The following is an 18,679-nucleotide window of genomic DNA, read 5'->3' as shown; positions in this document are numbered from 1 at the left end:
GAAGACTCAAACCCTTAAATGCGAGTATCTTTCTAACGGCGCGTCGAAAGTGGTTACCCACAAAGAGAAAAGTGTCGGTCTTGTCTAGACGCACCCAATTGTACTTTTTCATGTTCCATTCGGACCATTGGTCACCGAGATTTATAACTCGAAGTGGGTATTCACGAAGAGACAATAACAAAATTCGGTGAGACGTTCTCTTAGGAAGAATCAAAACTTCAAGTGCGAATGTCTTACTAACGGAGCGTGATTTCCAAGCTTGGCATATGTAACCATTTTATTTCTATGTATGATAAATAGAACTGGGTTTATGTATGCTTGAAATCATAAACATCATTAGTAATTACCTTAAACTTCAATGCTTGGTCATGTGTATGAAAAATGCCATTAAATTTTATTTCTTGAAATCGTTTTCATTTTTGGTGTAAATGTTTGCTTAATTTATGGTTGTTTTGACTCGAAGTTTAATTTATATTTTTGGTCATTCTTTTACATTTGTGGAAATTATCGAATTGCTAGATGTGTGTGCTGACTAATACTTTTTACCGCGAGGGGACAATAACTGGAATTCTGTGACCAAACTAGTTGCTGCATTTCTCCTTCAATATATTCCTGGTTTGCTGTTTCTGTATGTTGTTTTTTTTCAGTATTGCTTTTTAACTTACTCTGGGTTACTCCTGTTGCATGTTCTCGCCCCCCAAATTTTCTTCTTGAATTTCCAAGTTTCCAAAAATGTCTTGGCTTTCTTAGTAATCCATGTTGTCAGTTTCGCCTTTCTGAATTTTTGGTGTATTTTTTGCTTCTTAAATTAATCTTTTTATAGACTACTTGAATTCGGATCGTAATTCCATATACGATTTACAAAAACTTGGCATTAAATCCACTGTGTTGGTATTAAATTTTGCCAAATTTATTACTACGTTTTATTGCGATCAAGATGCACAAATTTATTGTCTTCACAATTTTTATCGTATGCCATTAAACACAAATGTTTATTTCTGAGGTGTAAAACCGTAATCTCCCAAAAAATTGATTTTTACTTTCGCTTAAGTGTATTAACTTTACTAACTTAAACGACCTTGATATGAATCGGGCCGCTAAAAAAGTTTTTCTTCGCCCCATACGCCCTCATACGGGATTTAAAATCTCTCGTACAAAATGACACGCGCCTGCCCTTAGAAACTCGCTAAAAATTAAATTTCAACGCACTTAAAGTAGTGCTCAATGATTCGCTATAAACAATCTATAACAAATCTTTAATAGTAGAAAAACTCATGCACAATCAGTGTACGCGATTGCTCGGTATTTTCTCTTTGAATCTCAATTTTTAACGCACCCAAATAGTACGTTTCGGCTCACGAAGTCAAGGAAGAATCTCCCCCATTAGACCCTCTGAAAATAGGCCCCTTCTTCTGAAATTCAACTCCAATTCAACCCCTTTAAACCAATAGAAAACCCACATTTCTATCACGTGCTCGCCTTTTCGCAATACTTTTCTTGATATGGCTTGTTATCGCCAGATGTTCCTTGAGGTTTGCTATGAAGCGGTACATGCATAAATTTCTCTATATTTACCAAAATACAAACTCAAGACGAATTTTTTTGCAAACAGATAAAGCCACCACCATTCTTACGACATATGTAAATCTAAATCTGACGTTCATTCTTACATATGTTAAATACATCTCACCACTACTATAAGGTTTTGAATATTTCGTGATCCTCTATTAATTAACTGAATGAAGAAGACGAATCTCCCATGTCTTCTACACTAAAAAGGGAGTAGCAATTTAATTTTTCATTTCATATTAACTACATGTATTTGCAATGGTCCGCGTTAAAAATGGGGATAGCCATTTTGAACAGATGTGCTTTTACTTTGGTTTCCATTTGTTAGTTAACTACAAAAATTCCACAGCCTGTCTTCTTGCAAGAATCATCGGGACAATTTTTGTAAATGGTTGTCTTAGGGTTCCACTATCTGTAACAACATTTAAAAAAAAAAAAGTTACCCAGTTTGAAAGACAAAGCATTTTTTTTTAAATTTGTTTATTCAATCATGCAATGACTATGAAACCTCGTATGAAAATTATGGTGATTGAGTTTGTCATATTTTTTGTTATCAAAAGAAATGACCAAATACGGAACTACATTCCTGATAGTATCAATTTCAATATAATGATGTATTAGGCTAAATCGGCCAATTGTGGGTTCCTGTATCAGCTCTAGCAGTCTGTCAGTTTAACTTTGGTTTACTCTGTGTAAATCTGGGGCCCTTTTTGTCTTACAATCCGAAAGTTTAATTTTTAGTAAAAATCTTTTCTTTTTTTAAAAGTCAATCTTTATTTATCAGTCTGTTAAACGTACTGAAAAACTTCCGTAACATGCATTTTAGGTAACCACATGCATTTTAATCAAGAAATGACCAGGTTTATTCATATTCATTCTTTTTTCATCTTTCTAATTAATCTAATCTAATTATGCTGTTGTTATCTATTATTGTTGTAAGCATAATCACTGACTGTTGCTACAAAAATTCTGAGATTGCTCATGAAAGATTTTATTAGAATGCCACAATTAATTATGCAGTTTTCTGTTTCAATATATGCACCCATTTAGAAAATTAATAAATGAGACTACCAGTGATACAAACGTGCTAATATTTCATTTCCCATTCGCTCGCGGCTAAAATCCTTTGTTGTCCATAGAAAACTGCTCATCGTAACACCTTTGTGTACCGGTACACTAATTTGTCACCCTTCCGGCTGGTTTATGTCTGGGGCCTTTCATATTGTTCGCGCTTTGGCATAATGAGAGCCTACAAAACGTGGCAAAGTTTGTTTTAGACCAAAACTTTGGTAAAGCCCTTGCTACGCTATTAAGAGACTTACTTGAAAAATAACGAGAACTGTTCCGACATGGTCTGCACGTTGAATTTTCGAGAATTCTATTAGGTAAAATAAAGCAATGAGTCTCAAACAGAAATGCTTCAAGCAACTGAAACGATCTTAATGTGTGGGTAAAACAAATTTCTTCTCCATTCAATAGTATGCCCGGAACAAATTTTGTCACAAAAAAGGGTCATAAAGCAATTTCGTGTTTGGAAAATCTCTGTTTGTAGTAATTACAAAGATATGCGCTAATTTTTTGCCGTTTAGAAATTATCTTCCGTTTAATAGACAATAAGGAATGAGGACTACCTAATCACAATGAAAGGTAACCTCTTTCGCTACCTATAATTACCTCTTTGCACTTTCATCTACAAAATTTATAGTACAATATTAACTACATGCTTGTACGGCTATCACGCAAAGAAGAATAGTGATTTTCTACCTAGTTAGTTGACTGAAACCGAAACTAAAACAAGTTCTGATTTCACGGTATCTTCGGATATCATTGCTTTCCGTCATTGACATTAATTACTGTATGCGTTGAATCATGAATGATTTAAGTAACTAAGCAATAAGGGAGGATATAATATGGCTGTCAGATCCATTGCGGTCTGGGATCCTTAAAGCATACCTAATACGTATGAAAATCAACAGAAGGTAACGAGGGAGTTATAAAATATGCCCATCTGGTGCTGGTGCACACTTTTTGGCGCATTTTCGTAATGTACAGTGTGTCCTTGCGCTTTTCCCACTCTTCGACAGTGCAACTTTGAATGCCATAAACAGAATCAACCTACCTACGTTTGTTTCTGATATACAGTGTGAAAACAAAAAGTTTGACTTTTGGGGACGGTATGAACATGTCATTTTGAAAAATATGAGATAATATAATGTATAATTATATAAACAATATATTATTATGTTGTAACCAGAAAAAAGGATGCAAAAAATGTACCATCAAATATACAGGGTGTTGCATTTAAAAAATACCAACTTTGGATCAAATCTCAGAAAAGGTGATCCAACATTTTTTTCGACTACGCCACTGGGTTCTACGTAAAAACATCTAAAATAAGCGGTTTTTAAATTTTTCTATCTTACATGGGTAGTAAAGGTACGATAACACCATAAAAAGTCAAACTTTTCGATTTCACCCTGTATCTCAGACACATACGTAGTAAGATTGATTCTGTTTGTGATATTAAAAGCTGCCCGTTGATTTTCTTAAATTCATTCACAGTACGTAGTAATAGTGTGCATTGTACAGGATGTTCAACGACGGCATATGGAATATCAAAGTACCAAAAGGGTTAAAATATCAAAATAAGTTTTAAACATTGAGAAAAACCTTAAAAGGCGAAAGGCAGAAGGTGGTAACGGAGAGCAGGCGAAAGGGCAAAGTAGCAAAGAGGCAAGGAAGAAAAGGAGGAAGAGAGAAATAACGCAAACGCGATAGAGGCGTGGAACAATAAAGCGATTCGAGCAAAATAACTAACGAGCGAAGGAGGAGAGGTGAAGAACAAAAGCCTGAAACACGTAAAGGTCGAGAATGAGAAGAACCGAGCGAATGGTCGAAAAACAAAACAAGTTAAAAAGTAATCGTAAACGATTTACATAAAGCGCATTTCCACTTGCATTCATTTCCCATTTGTAAGATGCAACTTCTGTTAAAATCGTAAAAAAACCGGCCACAAATATGAAAGATAGCGTTGCACATGGCAATCCATTGTTGACAGTGCTACCTTTCAATTTCAGTTTATTGAGAAGAATTTCATTTCAATGCTTTTCTAAATAAGAAAGTTGGAACTGCGCATGCGCAAACCTAAATTTTAAAACTAATTTACTATGACTAACTAATAAACTAAGATTTTCCTTTGTTCCAAGCGCCTAAGCATCAAATTTCACTTAAATAGTTCCATAGATAAAAAAGTTGGCACGGCGCATGCGCAAAATAAAATTTTGAAACTGGCGCTAGATTTTCCTTTATTCCAAGTGCCTATGTATCACATTTCATTTAAATTCTTCCATAAATAAAAAAAGTTGGCACTGCGCATGCGCAAAACCAAATTTTGAAATTGGCGTTTGATTTTCCTTTATCCCAAGTGCCTATGGATAAATTTCGTTTAAATTCTTCCATAAATAAAAAAAAATGCACTGCGCATGCGCAAAACCAAATTTTGAAATATACTATAATGATGCAGGTTATGTCCCATAAATAAATAATAAATAAAATTCCCCGATGTTGTATAGGCTGAAAACTATTATAATTGTAATATGCAAATTGGACTAGAGGAAAGTAAGTGACTCCATATCCTGGAAAGTTTTCAATGCCTCTTTTTCCTTCCTTGTAATCAATGAAGTCCCTAAAGCTATTCTCATGTGATTAATAGGGGGCAACCCCTAAATTGAATTTGGATTTGAATCTTTGTTATTAACGTTTTTAATTAAATTTCACACCTCCCCATTTCGGCTGACACACTCACATTCTCGAGCTATCCTTTTCACAACACAACGTAGGTCCTATCACTAGACTGGTTTGTTACTTAACGATTATGTGCCGTGGGATTCAGTTAGTTTTTGTCGAAGTTTTGATTTTTGTTTTTGGGTTGCGCGGTCGTTTCTCGGCTGAATTGGGTTATTACAACAATTTTTATGCATAGGACTTCTATATACTTTGTAAGAAGTATCAAAGTGCTAACGAGTGTAGGGGTCAAAGTATCAAGATTATACGATTTAAACGCTAAAACTGTCAATGAGGAAAAAGTTATTAAAGTTGAAACTACGAAAGGTGAAAGAGTTAATGGGCAAAGTAGCAAAGTGGCAAGGAAGCAAAGGAGGGAAGGAGCAGGGTTACCAATGCCGTGGTAGGAAACGAGTGAAGAACCAAAGGAGTGAGGACACGAAGGAGCGGTATAGCGTAAAAGCGAACGGTCAAATGAGTGAGGTAGCGAAAAAGCCTAAGAGCGGACAAGTAAGTGATCGAAAGAACAACAATTGAGAAAAAATCGAAGAGCGATAGAGGTATGGAGCGAAAAACCGATTGGGGCAAACTCACCAATCAACGAAGCGGTGAACTAACAGTAGCCCAAAACACGGAAAGATTAAAAAATGGAAAAAACCAAGCAGGGTCAATCGAAATTTAAAAAGCGTCAGAGCGCTAGGGCGAAGACAGGCAAAGTGAAACAGCTACAGGGCTAAAGGCAAAAGTGCAAATGAGCAAAAGAACAAACGAGCGAAACGCAAAGGAGCCAAAGAGCAAAGCGAAGAAAAAATTTAAAAAATGAAAGACCGGAAAAGAAATGAAAAACCGGAAGCGGGAAGGGCAAATGGGCTACTGATCGAAGGAGCAATAGAGTGGAAGAGTAAGAAGACCGGGGGCTGAAGAGAAAAAGATCGAAAACGCGGTAGGACGAAAGCGGTATAAAACGAAAATAGGTACAATAGAACCAAACGAGAAACCAAAGGACTATACAGCGAAAGAACAAAAAAGCGAAACAGAAATAGAGGGATATAGCAATCACTTTCCGTTTTTCCTCCGTTATAATTATTACCATATCGCCCACGTATGCCAGAAACCATATCGTTTTTATTCCTGCTACAATTCCTCCACTGTAGGAGTAAGACATAGTAGAGCCATAATAGGATCTAAGCGTTCCAGAAAACTAGTCTCTAAATGGTTCATAAACCATCGATCCAGTAGACTCTGAAGGTAAAAAATCTTTAATATATCTAGAATGCTTGGAAAATTCAGCAGATCTTGAGGATCCAGAAAATTGAGAGGATCCAAGAGATATAGAGAAATATGTCGGTTGTAAACGTAGAATATCCAGAAAGTCAGGAAAATCAACATGATCTACAGTATCCGAAAGATAAAAAGCTTGTAAAGTTTATACAATCTAGAAAACCTACAAATTTGCCAGTTCTGCGTGCTTCTAAATGTTTATATAACCTACATAATCTATGCGATCTACAGAAGTTGGAGAAAGTCCAGACGGCTCAGAAGACCGGAAGTCAAAAATCGACCTTTCGTCCGTTGTAATAGGTACTATTGCTCCATTTCAGACTCCTTTTCTATGAAATATATATGAGCCGTTCTTTGATCAGGTTCGAAACCTATCCGACGTTATTTATACATAACAGAAGTTAAATGGAGTTATAAACATTCTAGTCTTAAGCCCCCTTTCTCCTTCATCCACATTATCCAGTAAATTAAAAAATAGTTGGCAGTGCCAATAAAATTACGTTCTTCAGTAAAAGCAATGTTAATTAAAACAACCTACTTGCATCAGTATCCACAGCATATCGCAAGCCATCATAATGAAATGTTGATATAGGTTTCTGTTACTCACATTGGTATTTAGTTCATAATATACAGTTTCGTCTTTTTTCGGTTATTTCTTTGCAAATGAGGTTAATGGCGTTGTCTTGAAAAGTCCTTACCTTAAAAATAAACCCATTGTAATTGTTGGGGTAGTAATTGTACAAACACCGCACGTAATATCGCGAAAACTCACGGACATCCGATACTTCCGTCACTTTGGGAACTTTACGACACCGTTCTTCTGCAAATACTGCAGGTTGATGACTGCAAAAGCGTTGTTAACTCACTAGCTGTGCTGTTGGTTTAAAGAATCGAGGTCATGGTGCCGCTTGTCCACATCGATGACGCTGCCCACAATATTTGGTTACCGTCATTATAGGTAATTTTAAAGTTCTCGGTAATGGTCAAGTTTACGACTACAATTTTATCATCCGCTTTAGGATGTAGTGCAGTAAATGAGTAATTAACTAGGATTCCCTAAAAATGCCACCGACTTTTACGAAAATGACTTCCGTTACAAAAAAAACTTGTCTTATAAAATGTATTCGATTCGATTGACCTCCATACAGAAAATCGTCGTTTTGGGTACCGCCTGCGAAAGGCCCTATAATGCAAGTGAAAGGTTTCACTTGCAAGCGAGCATTGACTCACCAAAAGAAATTGATAGACGCGGGCACGACCTTGGCCTATAGAGGCCACCAAAAAACCTACATCTCTCCTGTTATTAAAAGCATAATATCTAAAAGTGAACTTCGAAAATACCGCTATCTACATAACTACCACAATGGGCAACAAGGTAAAGAATTATACAGTAGATCACGGTCAAGGTTTTCGTAATGTTAATTACAATTATTACCATCACATTTGATTACGCTCAGTAACTCTATGTCCACATTAGTATTAATATCCCGTAAAACGAAAAGCAATCTTTTGTAGGGCTGAAACAAAATTTATGTTGCGTGTATACGATTATCTAAATTGTTTAATTATTCTCGTGCGTCCCTCAAGTGGAGTTCCACGTAAAATTTATTACTGTGTCACAATCTAAGTACTGTTATTAATCGGTTCAAAACTTGTAGGCTAAGAGAATGAACAGCAGGGCAAATATGAAACTTAATAAAGCCGCCATAGAGTGAAAATGAATAATTTAGCATTAAACAGTAATGTGCTTTTTTCGGATTTGCGCTAATTCCTAATAAAATTAATAACTTTGATCACATATGTATTTAGAACACTCTAAACTTCTGGTCTCTTTAATGAGTCTTAGTGGAACTATAGCCAAATTATGAATATAAATAATTCGACGTCTGCCTCAGTTTATCAAGATATTATGGAAAAATTCCCTCGTAGTGAATGAAAACAATTCGTTGACATGAATGTTTTGATGTTTTGTTCAGCGGCCATTAACCATAAGATACAATAGGAAATTGTCAATAGTGTAGAGTATACATAAGTATCCATTTTCAAAAAATGTTTCCAAAGTAGGAAAGGACACACACACACACACACACACACACAAAAACGGATTTTATTACATTATTGTTAATTACATCGTATTAGCCTACGTTTGCAACGTCTCATTTTGGTGTATTCGGTGCTTATTTTTCATCACAAAGTATAAAAATGAGGAAACATTCATTTTATCTCGGGGGTTAGCCAACTGGAACGCCCAGTGGATTCATCGGCTATACGGAGTGAAGCTTCCCAAAAGCAACGACGAATTTCACTGCCTTTTGGTCCAATTCAATATGGGGAGCAAGTCTTTGAACAAAGGCATCGTCAAAAATAATAGATCAGCCAATAATGCGAAAAATCGGTAAAATACACAGGAAATTTCCAGTTCTGCAGTTGGATTACAATCTCGCCGAATTCAGAAATGTTATATCACGAATGGGGAAACGCTTCTTGGGGAATTTGGAAAATTTTTTGAAAATCGAAAAGAACACACAATACCCTATTAAAAACCTGCAATTCTTAATATGGGCCTTATGGTTGTTGGCTTAAATCTTAACTCCCTGTATAGGATAATATTTCTTAGATATTACCTAAGCGGCCATTAAAAATATCATAATATGATATTTGCATGATCTCATAATATGAGAATCTTTCAATTAATGTTGCATTAAAACAAGGATACCTGTATACCGGGTGATTCTCAAAAGCCCCCCCCCCCCCTGTAACTGTTGTAAATTTTAAAGTAAAGAAATGAATTTTTGATAGGTATAACGCAAAAATTTGCATGATCTTGAAGGTACAATGTTTTTTGTAACTTTAGGTTCAGGAAATTGGCTTACTTTTAGTGTTTTAAATGGAACACCCGGTATTTTTATATTTTTTTAATTTATTTCAATACAAAATGACGTCTGAATACAAGGACACAAGGAATTAATTTCTCCATTCTTTCATTGTGATCATTATGGACATCTACGTACGTGACGTTTTTCGAATCCTGAGCAACGATCATGAAATTAATAAAGATTCGTCTTCAAAATTTTACATAATTTGTTAAACTCTTCCGAATTACTTCAGGAAATTAAGCTTAAGGTACCATTTGTTAAGCTAAAGAAAAATAATACTATTTTTTCAGTTAGCAACACAACTTCCCTTCCCTTATTAAGATCTTGATCATTTTAAATAAGTTATCCTCAGGGAATGATATCGACTTCACAATTCCCTAAATGTAATAACAAATCAAATTAGATCTTATGCCCTAATGTATATTCAGAGCCCCAGTGCCATGTAATTGGAATTTTTTATTCTGTATGGTGTCTGGTAAAACAAAATAAACAAACAAAAAATAAATAATTAAGAGTTTTCAACAACAAAAATTGCGGAAGAAGCCCGAAATTTTGCACAACTTAATTTCGTCGAAATGTGTGTTCTGTTACTTCATATTTCCTCATTGGGCATCCGAAATGCTTCATTAAACTAGCGTTATACCTAGTTTCAAAAATTTGCATTCTCTTGAAGGTACAATGTTTTTTGTAACTTTAGGTTCAGGAAATTGGCTTACTTTTAGAGTTTTAAATGGAACACCCGGTATTTTTTATTTATTTCGATACAAAATGACGTCTGAATACAAGCACACTTCACTTTAACTGTTTTGGAGATGGTATATTTTTTATCATTTTTTATTGTATTTATTAAGAGTACTTTGAACTGTTTAAATTGAATAATCGTATGTGATCCCATTTAAAAATGTAGAATTAAGCCAATATCCGGAAAAATACAAATTTTTTCCTTATTCTCAAGCTTAATTTTTTTTAAATTGATTTTATCTTTCCTGGTACTCTAATTAAAGGTCTCGGCGAAATGAACTGTTGTCTCCTAGCCCCCGAACTTCTCTCTTATCCCGGATCAAAATTTACGTCGAGGGAGAGATACTGACTTTATTCTTAATGGTACCTGTAATGAAAGGTCTCGATGAAAGGAATTAATTTCTACCAACCATATTCCTCCTCGACCCCTTATCGTGATCGGTTATAATTCCTTGTATATGAAGAGCGGATTTTCGGAGGAGGGTACTCACAAAGGGCGATCGGGACGTCTGGACTTTGGTAGAAATATATATCCATTGATGATGTCAACATTTTAAAGGCGAATATCTCGAAAACGGTTTGTCGGAGGAGAGTATCCACAAAATCAAAATGACCGTCGAGATTAGACATATCCATTGCATTGGTGAAGTCGAAGCGAATACGTATTATCTACCTGGTCATTTCCAAACCTTTAGTGCAAATATCTGCACAACGGAGTGTCGGAGGAGGGTACTCGCAAACGAAAGAAAGATTGTCTAAACAAGAAAATCTACTGCGGTGTGAAAACTTACTGTGAGTACCTATCTCAAGAATGTTGGAGGAAAGTACATGCAAAGAGGAAAACAATATTTTGGATAATTATATGCATGCGACTTATATAACCCAACTATTTATATTGGAATTCGTACAGATCACGTTGTAGGTATATTCCGATACTGTTATTTGTAGCACCGTATCAAATGCCCTTTCTAGGTTCAAAGATACCATGTACTTCTGTTCCGTTGATAGTACTCTTTGCATTTAATTGCTTTGAGTAGGTAACATAATTACTTACCTCAATTTATACTCTTGCCTTACACAACGTGATCGACGGCACGTCGCGTCGCTGTCGACTACCCTCAGTACCTACGATTAGTATAAAAGTCTAGGAAGATGACTTCCAGAGATCAAAGTCAAAAGAAATATAAGGTGTTAATGTATCAAATTGCTATGGTACCGAAATGTGTTAGGACGTGATTTCTAATGGTAAATTAATATATTTAACTTTTGAGAGAAATTGTCTACAGTCTGAAGTAATGTATAGATGTGAATGAACATTTCATATTAGGTATGCAAATTGGTGCGCAATTGAATTACTTGTAAAGGATTCAAGTCTGCAGCGTAATGGCGTTTTAATACCTATTTCCGTACCATTTTCGAATACTGCTCTAATTTGTTATTGTGTAATTCCCCAGACGTCGCAAGACAGTTTAAATCATTTCACAGCGGATTTATTTAACTTTGCCAGTTATTGTTATTACGTAGACGGTGCATGCTGTGACCCCGCATAGATGGTAACTTTTACACGTGTCGCGCTGCGAAAGTGCACAGGAGTAAGAACTTTAGGGTTCGTTCACCCCGTTGGTGGATTTATAAAACGAAACCTAAAGTTGCTACTCCTGTTAATAAATATCCTGTGATGGAGTATTAGGTACCTTGCAGCTCGTGATGTTTCGCCATTAAAAGCTCCTTTGTCTAACTGTTATCCAATATACGATTCAATTAACCCACCTCGATTGATGTTTTCTGTGTTAGGGATTACTTTGATCGTACTGTGGTCTCCCTTGAATAAGGAATAGCGGCACCTGATAAGAGTATGTCGGCCTACTTACTGGAATTATTATGCCTAACACGTGCACTTAAAAGGAAAATTATCTATCAGGTAAAAAGTGGTTTTCTTCTACAAACAACTAATCAGGAATATAAATTCAACAAATTGAAAGAAAACAACCAAATCTCCATTTTAGCTTAAAATCGAAGGGTAGGTTCGCTAAATTAAACAACACAAAGTTAGGGGTTGAAATATTAACTTACGTACCAACCGTTACTAAACAACGCATGTTACAGAAACCGATTTTCCTTTGCAGACGTAGTCTTGTCAAAATGCAAAAACCGATTGGTTCATCTGTTGATTTACAATAACAGCTGGGTATACAAATAGCGAAAGCCCCAACTGTTTCATTTGCATCGAGTCCTACAAAATTAAGTTCCTTCCGATTCAGGTTGAACTATTAAATGTTATTGAGATTAGGCTGCATGGTTTCATGTAACAATTTTCCTTGACAGTTTTCTTTTGAGAAAAGTTTTGGGTATATAGTACGAATGACTAAAATTTCATATATACCGCTTCATACGAAGAGTGCGAATAAGTTTAACAGCGATGATTAAGGTACACGGGCGCATTCAAGAAAAGTGTAGGTTGTGAGCAGAGGTAGCAGTGAACCGGCTAACTTCGTTGGTATTGGTACCCTTCGCATACCACGTAAATAGATAAGAATGGGGCGTTGGTCGCGAGTTTTGTGTTTGTTCAGTTTTAAGCGCACGCGGAAAGTTGGAGGAAAGATAATGAAGGGAGGGACGCACTACGTTTGCCGTAAAATACAGTTCGTCTACTAAAAATGTTGTTTAGAAATCACGGAAAGAAGTCTAAATTGGAGAAGGGCTGTAGTTATGTGAATTTCTAAAAATCATGAAGATAAACTGTATTCGCCATAAGTGCAAATTCGTGTTGGGAACTATCGCATTAATTTATAAAGAGATAACGTGCAGTAAAGGTTACATGTTCCAAAAGGTAGTCGTATGAGGAACATTCGAGAAACACTTCAACAGTATCGCCCTATGTGTTCATTTTTAAATTATCCAGCCGTAAGGTACCATTATTGAAAAAAATGCCTTATCGTCTATACCCTAGAGAAACTACTGATGTTAGAAAACACTTCAATTAAGGTAACGTAATCTTTTTCATTTATATAAAAATTACTATCGGTTCTTTGTATAACAATTGCATTAAATTTTTAGTAGTTGTCACTGAAAACCCTCCACAAAATAGTACTTCATTTTTGCGACACTTCTCATACCTCGAGATACGAGAAATAGGACCGCGCCCCTTGCCAAAGGTGGTTAATTTCACCCATAAAGAAAAAAAAAAATTTTATCATGCATGAGTTGTGCGCGTATACAAGATCTTTCCTATGACACAAATTTGAAAACGGTCCGACCTAAACTGTCAAGACGATAGGAAAAAACTGAAAAATACATAGTAGCAAAAGTAACGTACCATGTACGCGAAATGTACGTAGATGAAGCCTAAGTGTACGTGAAATGTACATCCGTAAATCCATCGCTGTACGTACTATGTAATTGCAATGTACGTATTTGTGTTATTTGGGAAGTAGCAGTGTGGTTCAGTCAACGTTCTATTAAACAACAGCGCGATCGTATACCTTATCGTGCGCGTGAAACAGAGTAGCACACTCTATACAATGGCCCATATGAATAAAAGTGAGCAAATACTTATACTTGCAAAATTCAAAGTAAATACTCGTAAGTGCTGCTTCACACTGGGCGACTTAGCAGCGCTGCTAAGCAGCAGGACAGGACGCAGTGCAGCGCTGCTAAACAAGCCAGTATGAAGGGGCACTTACAAGTATTTACTTTCAATTTTGCAAGTATAAGCATTTGCTCACTTTTATTCATACGGGCCATTAACTCATAAATACTCGGAGTTATACAGAAATCATTAAATGAAGCCTTTTTTCGGTCCATCTGGCCAGAGTTATGTTCCACGTGATATTAATTGTCTTCGTCGGAAGGACGAAAAGGCTATTTTTTGCATTTAATTCAAAAGGAATCTATTCTGGAGGTCCGCTCAGGGTAGTGTTTGGTAAAAGGTAACAGAAGTATTGAAATCTCATATTATTCTGTTGTTTTTGGTTAAGATGTCAGAATCTCAAATTCATAAATACGCGTTTTAAAACAGGAAACACTAAAATTATTTGAAAAAGACATACGAAAGAGATTATCTGTTAACTTCACAGAGTGGAAGTTAAACAATGGCCATACATATACGTGAAGTTTTGCAAAACTGACACATAAAGCACCACTTATGTCTTTATAGATAAATATAGTACCTACTTACCTGTTGGGGCAGGAGATTCTCATGTTTAATATCGGAAAACGACTACATTTGGCAACCATGGGACTATTTGAACATTTGAACCGTGTCCAAACTTTGGTCCCAAACAAAGAATATTGAAAATTATTATAGACAAACAATAAAAATGGTCAGACTTTCACTAAATTTGGTATACATATGTACAGTCTCTTGTAAAAGTAATGTCCCTCGGATACCTACCACTGTAGCATAGGCAACCAACATCCCAGCCGACTAGTTCAAGTTGGATTTGCGGGTGTGGGAGGTAGGTAGGTATCTAATGCGGTTCGTTTTCAGCAGGTATTCCCACTTTGCCAAACTAAAAATAAGTTAGTAGAATGAAAATGAATGGCATTTATTAGCTCAAAAGATCTGCGCTGCTTTAATCTATCCTTGGTTTAATACAATAGAAATTTTTACATTTCTTTCAATTGGTTTGGTGCGTTTTAAATTTGCAAATAGTTTAGCTAGAGACTATTAAGACAAAATAATGGCCTTTCACTTTTTAATTTTTTGAGTAGGTTTTCTTCTAACGAAATAAAGGTGATATTCTTGTCCTTTAATGACATTGAAATTCCAGTGTCATTAATAATTACTTGCGAGTAGGTCTCCTCATGAAATGCGATTAATGCCCTACAAGTGCACTGTGCAACAATACCTTTCTTTTGTAACTAGCATCAGAAATTAAATGATATGCATTTGTGATACTTGGTCGTGGTTGATTTAATATCGAATTTAGTTTAGGCACAGATTTAAATAAATCTGTGGTTTAGGAGAGCTTTTACGTTGCATATTTTTGAGTAGGTAGGCATATTATAAGGATATTTAGTCCAGGTTATAGGTATATTTTTTGACAAAAAAATTAGTTACCAGTTAAACCGGCTTTTTCATGCAGGTGAAATGATTAGAAATTAGGGAAAAATAATTAAAACAGCTGAATTTTTCCGCGGGTGTCATCCCGGGGTTTGAAAGAAGTGGGAGGTGGTAGTTACAAAAGGAACGGCATTGTCGCGCTTCCAGTGCAGATAATCGCATTCCATTAGGAGGCCCGAGTAATTAATAATGAGACATCAATTTCAATGTCAGTATAAAACGATAAAATCATCACATTTATTTTGTTAGAAGAAAATCTACTCGAAAAAATTAAAAGTAAAAGGTCATTATTTTAGCTAAACTATTTCCAAATTTAAAACGCACCAAACCAATTGAAAGAAATGTAAAAATTTCTATTGTATTAAACCAAGGATAGATTAAAGCAGCGCAGATCTTTTGAGCTAATAAATGCCATTCATTTTCATTCTACTAACTTATTTTTAGTTTGGCAAAGTGGGAATACCTGCTGAAAACGAACCGCATTAGATACCTACCTACCTCCCACACCCGCAAATCCAACTTGAACTAGTCGGCTGGGATGTTGGTTGCCTATGCTACAGTGGTAGGTATCCGAGGGACATTACTTTTACAAGAGACTGTACCTATGTGTTACGCACAAATATCGAAAACGCTCAATGAGCGAAAATAACGCCCACAACGGGCTGTGGGCGAAGGTAAATAACATAAACACCGAAATTAAATACTTTTCCGTTTTATGGTCGCGAACAACGTGTTGTGGTCATTTTAGAAGCGCCCACAATGCGAATTGGATGGTTTAAAACTTTCAATCAGCCGAACACCGAATTTTTCAAGTTTTAACTTGATTCCTTAGTGTAATGTATCGTGTAATTCAGTTATTAGTTTGATTTTAAGTAGAGCAGTATTTATGATGACTATAATAGGCGCTTATTGTCAATACTAAAAATATGACAATGGAAGACAATTTTTAACGCAAAGTTATCATATCTATTGTCGAAAATAGTAACGAAAGATGTGATTACTTTACTCCCGAGCGGTGTAATTAAATTTTATATAAATTGTAGGAAGCAAAGCGTTTGAGAGAAAATAAATTGCGTTTGTCATCTGAGCAATATAGGAGATTAAAAAGGTTCGGCATTATAACGATTAGTGACCAAGAAAAATTAATTTATCATGCAGTGGAAACAGAAAGATTTATTTGATATCACTGAAACTGCTCACTTTAGTCATCATGCAAACCGAACATGATGATAGGAAGTAGGTGCCGCTTTGTTTTTAAGTATCAAATCATCTGATTTAATTTACAATCCCTAAACGCCTAAACCGCTGAAACAGCCGAAGAGCTAGCTTGCTATCTTCTGTATGTTTGGGGCACCGTTTATTCTGCAAAGTGACAATCTCATCTCGGAATTACATAAACAGGAGCGCTCATACAAAACCATTTATTAACATATATTCAACATAAAAACGAAAATAGGTACTTCGGAAAATACACGAATAACCTAGTGGAGTATCATATTAAATCATAGTGACATAATTGACGTATACATATTTTGCAATTAGTTAAGTAATTGAATGCAAAAGCCAGGTACATCAGGAAAGAAGGACGTTTCATCAAGGGAATGGACAAGTAGAAGACAATTAATACGACAATAAATATTAAAAGACTAAAGAAGCCAATATACTTAATTACCTTAGAACACATTTGTTGAAAACATGCCTTTTTCGAGAGGTAAGTAGATATAAGTTTTATATTTAAAGTTAAAGGATGCATCGCATTAAAAAAAGTTACGGTGTTAAATGTTGCATTATTTATTTAAGCTCAGTGGGTTGTGATTGTTTTTGCTTCTAGGTCGCAGCTCTTTGACAAACCTTTTTCTAATTGTATTGTTCTCGAGCGAAATGTTGATCTTGAACATTCTCAAGCGGTTAATTAATAAAGTAATTTATTTAATTAGTGTATCACATATTTTGATTTATTGTATTATTTAAATGTAAGTAGAAAAGAGGAACTTCTTTTATGATTTCCGTACTAATGCATTGTGGTAATTAAGAATAGTGATTAACGCACGCCATATTCAGATAGCATTTAATTTTATGACTAGGCCTATGAAACTGCCTTGCATTCCACCATTTACCAACAATTAACCTGCAGGGGATGTTGTACATCACATATTTCACAAAAATAGGCCTTATGTGTTGTTTGCAGCCATTTCAAATTGATGCCACTGCTAAAAGACGTCACAATTGCACGGACGGGACAAGTAGCATTGTATACTTCCCAAAAATGAAACACAGTGAAGTCAATGTTGTGCTTATACATAATTGGCAAATTTGGGTATACTTGTCTGCTTTGGGCAAGCAGCGTATGTCAAGGGACAGACGTACCGAGACATACGATATACAGCATTAGGTACCGTTTCTTGAAGTGCTAACAGGAGAGGGTAGAGTAGTAGTAGCATCATTTGCAGCCGAGTAGTCTTATAATTGTCGATTTGACAGAAATAGTATTATTGGATTTGCATCGGTAAGGCAAACATCGTAGTGAATAGAACAATAGACATTAATCACCTAGAAGTCAGCAATTCTCAACTAACATTAACTCTGACTTCTAGGTTATTAGTGTCTATTGTTCTATTCATTTCAATAAGCCGTACGTATCAACTAAGTGCATTTTTTCCGTTCGAAATTATGTTTAATGTCATTTGTGGTCGCAGAATTAAGTAAAATCATGAAAATCGTGTGTTTAATCGATCCCTTTAACGATTCAGAGATAAACCTCATGAGCAATTACGATTAATTTTGTTGATCCGCGCCCAAAATTCAATTCAACTGCTTGCAAAATTTTGTCAATGACTTTTTTCGAGTTTAAGGAATTTGCTCTTGATCATTGTTTGCTTGGAATCAGGAATTTAAAGTCATAATTGATTTTTTTTATTATGCCGTAGTGCAGATGTGTACTGAGAGAAATTTCATTAAAGAGCTAGTTTCGTTTGAGGTGTTTTGTATGTGACCCGAAATTAACAGGTCGCAGCATTATTATTTGGCGCCCAACCTGTTGAGGACGATTTCACCGCCTAGGTGGCCCAGGTCACACTCGCCACATCCACCATCCAACTGGCAATCGCCCAGTCATTATCTGTGGGAATGAAGGGAGTTACCTCTGGCCAGTTGGGGTATGGCGCTGTGGCGGCTTCGGAAATGTGAGCACCTCACGCTCGTCTGTGGCTAGCTGGATTATGATATGAACCCCTTCTGAGAACTGTATTTAGGCGGAATAATAATAATAATAATAATCCCTTACAAATACGACCTCAGGAACAAAGAAACACCATAAATACAATTAAAAAACACAAAACTCCTTCTTCACATAAACACACCACGT

The 18,679-nt window shown here is 35.7% G+C and overlaps 2 protein-coding genes across 3 annotated transcripts in view; one reads left to right on the top strand and one right to left on the bottom strand.

The window, feature by feature from the left end:
- Positions 1-7,524, bottom strand: part of LOC116177420 — a 46,293-nt gene extending 38,769 nt beyond the window's left edge. Inside the window, exons 1-2 of one of the 2 annotated variants that reach the window (XM_031496393.1) lie at positions 7,332-7,524; positions 1,691-1,981 (exon numbers count right to left, since the gene is read on the bottom strand). The gene's annotated coding sequence lies outside the window, so the exon portion shown is untranslated. The remainder of the gene's footprint in view (positions 1-1,690; positions 1,982-7,331) is intronic. The other variant, XM_031496392.1, reaches the window with a different exon arrangement.
- LOC116175531 (zinc finger MYM-type protein 1-like) overlaps positions 5,644-18,679 on the top strand; it is a 15,887-nt gene continuing 2,851 nt past the window's right edge. Inside the window, exon 1 of the mRNA XM_031493693.1 lies at positions 5,644-5,862. Within this exon, the coding sequence (XP_031349553.1) occupies positions 5,644-5,862 (219 nt within the window). The remainder of the gene's footprint in view (positions 5,863-18,679) is intronic.

Source organism: Photinus pyralis, unplaced genomic scaffold, assembly GCF_008802855.1.
Source record: "Photinus pyralis isolate 1611_PpyrPB1 unplaced genomic scaffold, Ppyr1.3 Ppyr1.4_LG7, whole genome shotgun sequence".
Lineage (NCBI taxonomy): Eukaryota > Metazoa > Arthropoda > Insecta > Coleoptera > Lampyridae > Photinus > Photinus pyralis.
Note: the sequence above shows the minus strand (reverse complement) of the source record. Positions and strands in the feature narration are given on the sequence as shown.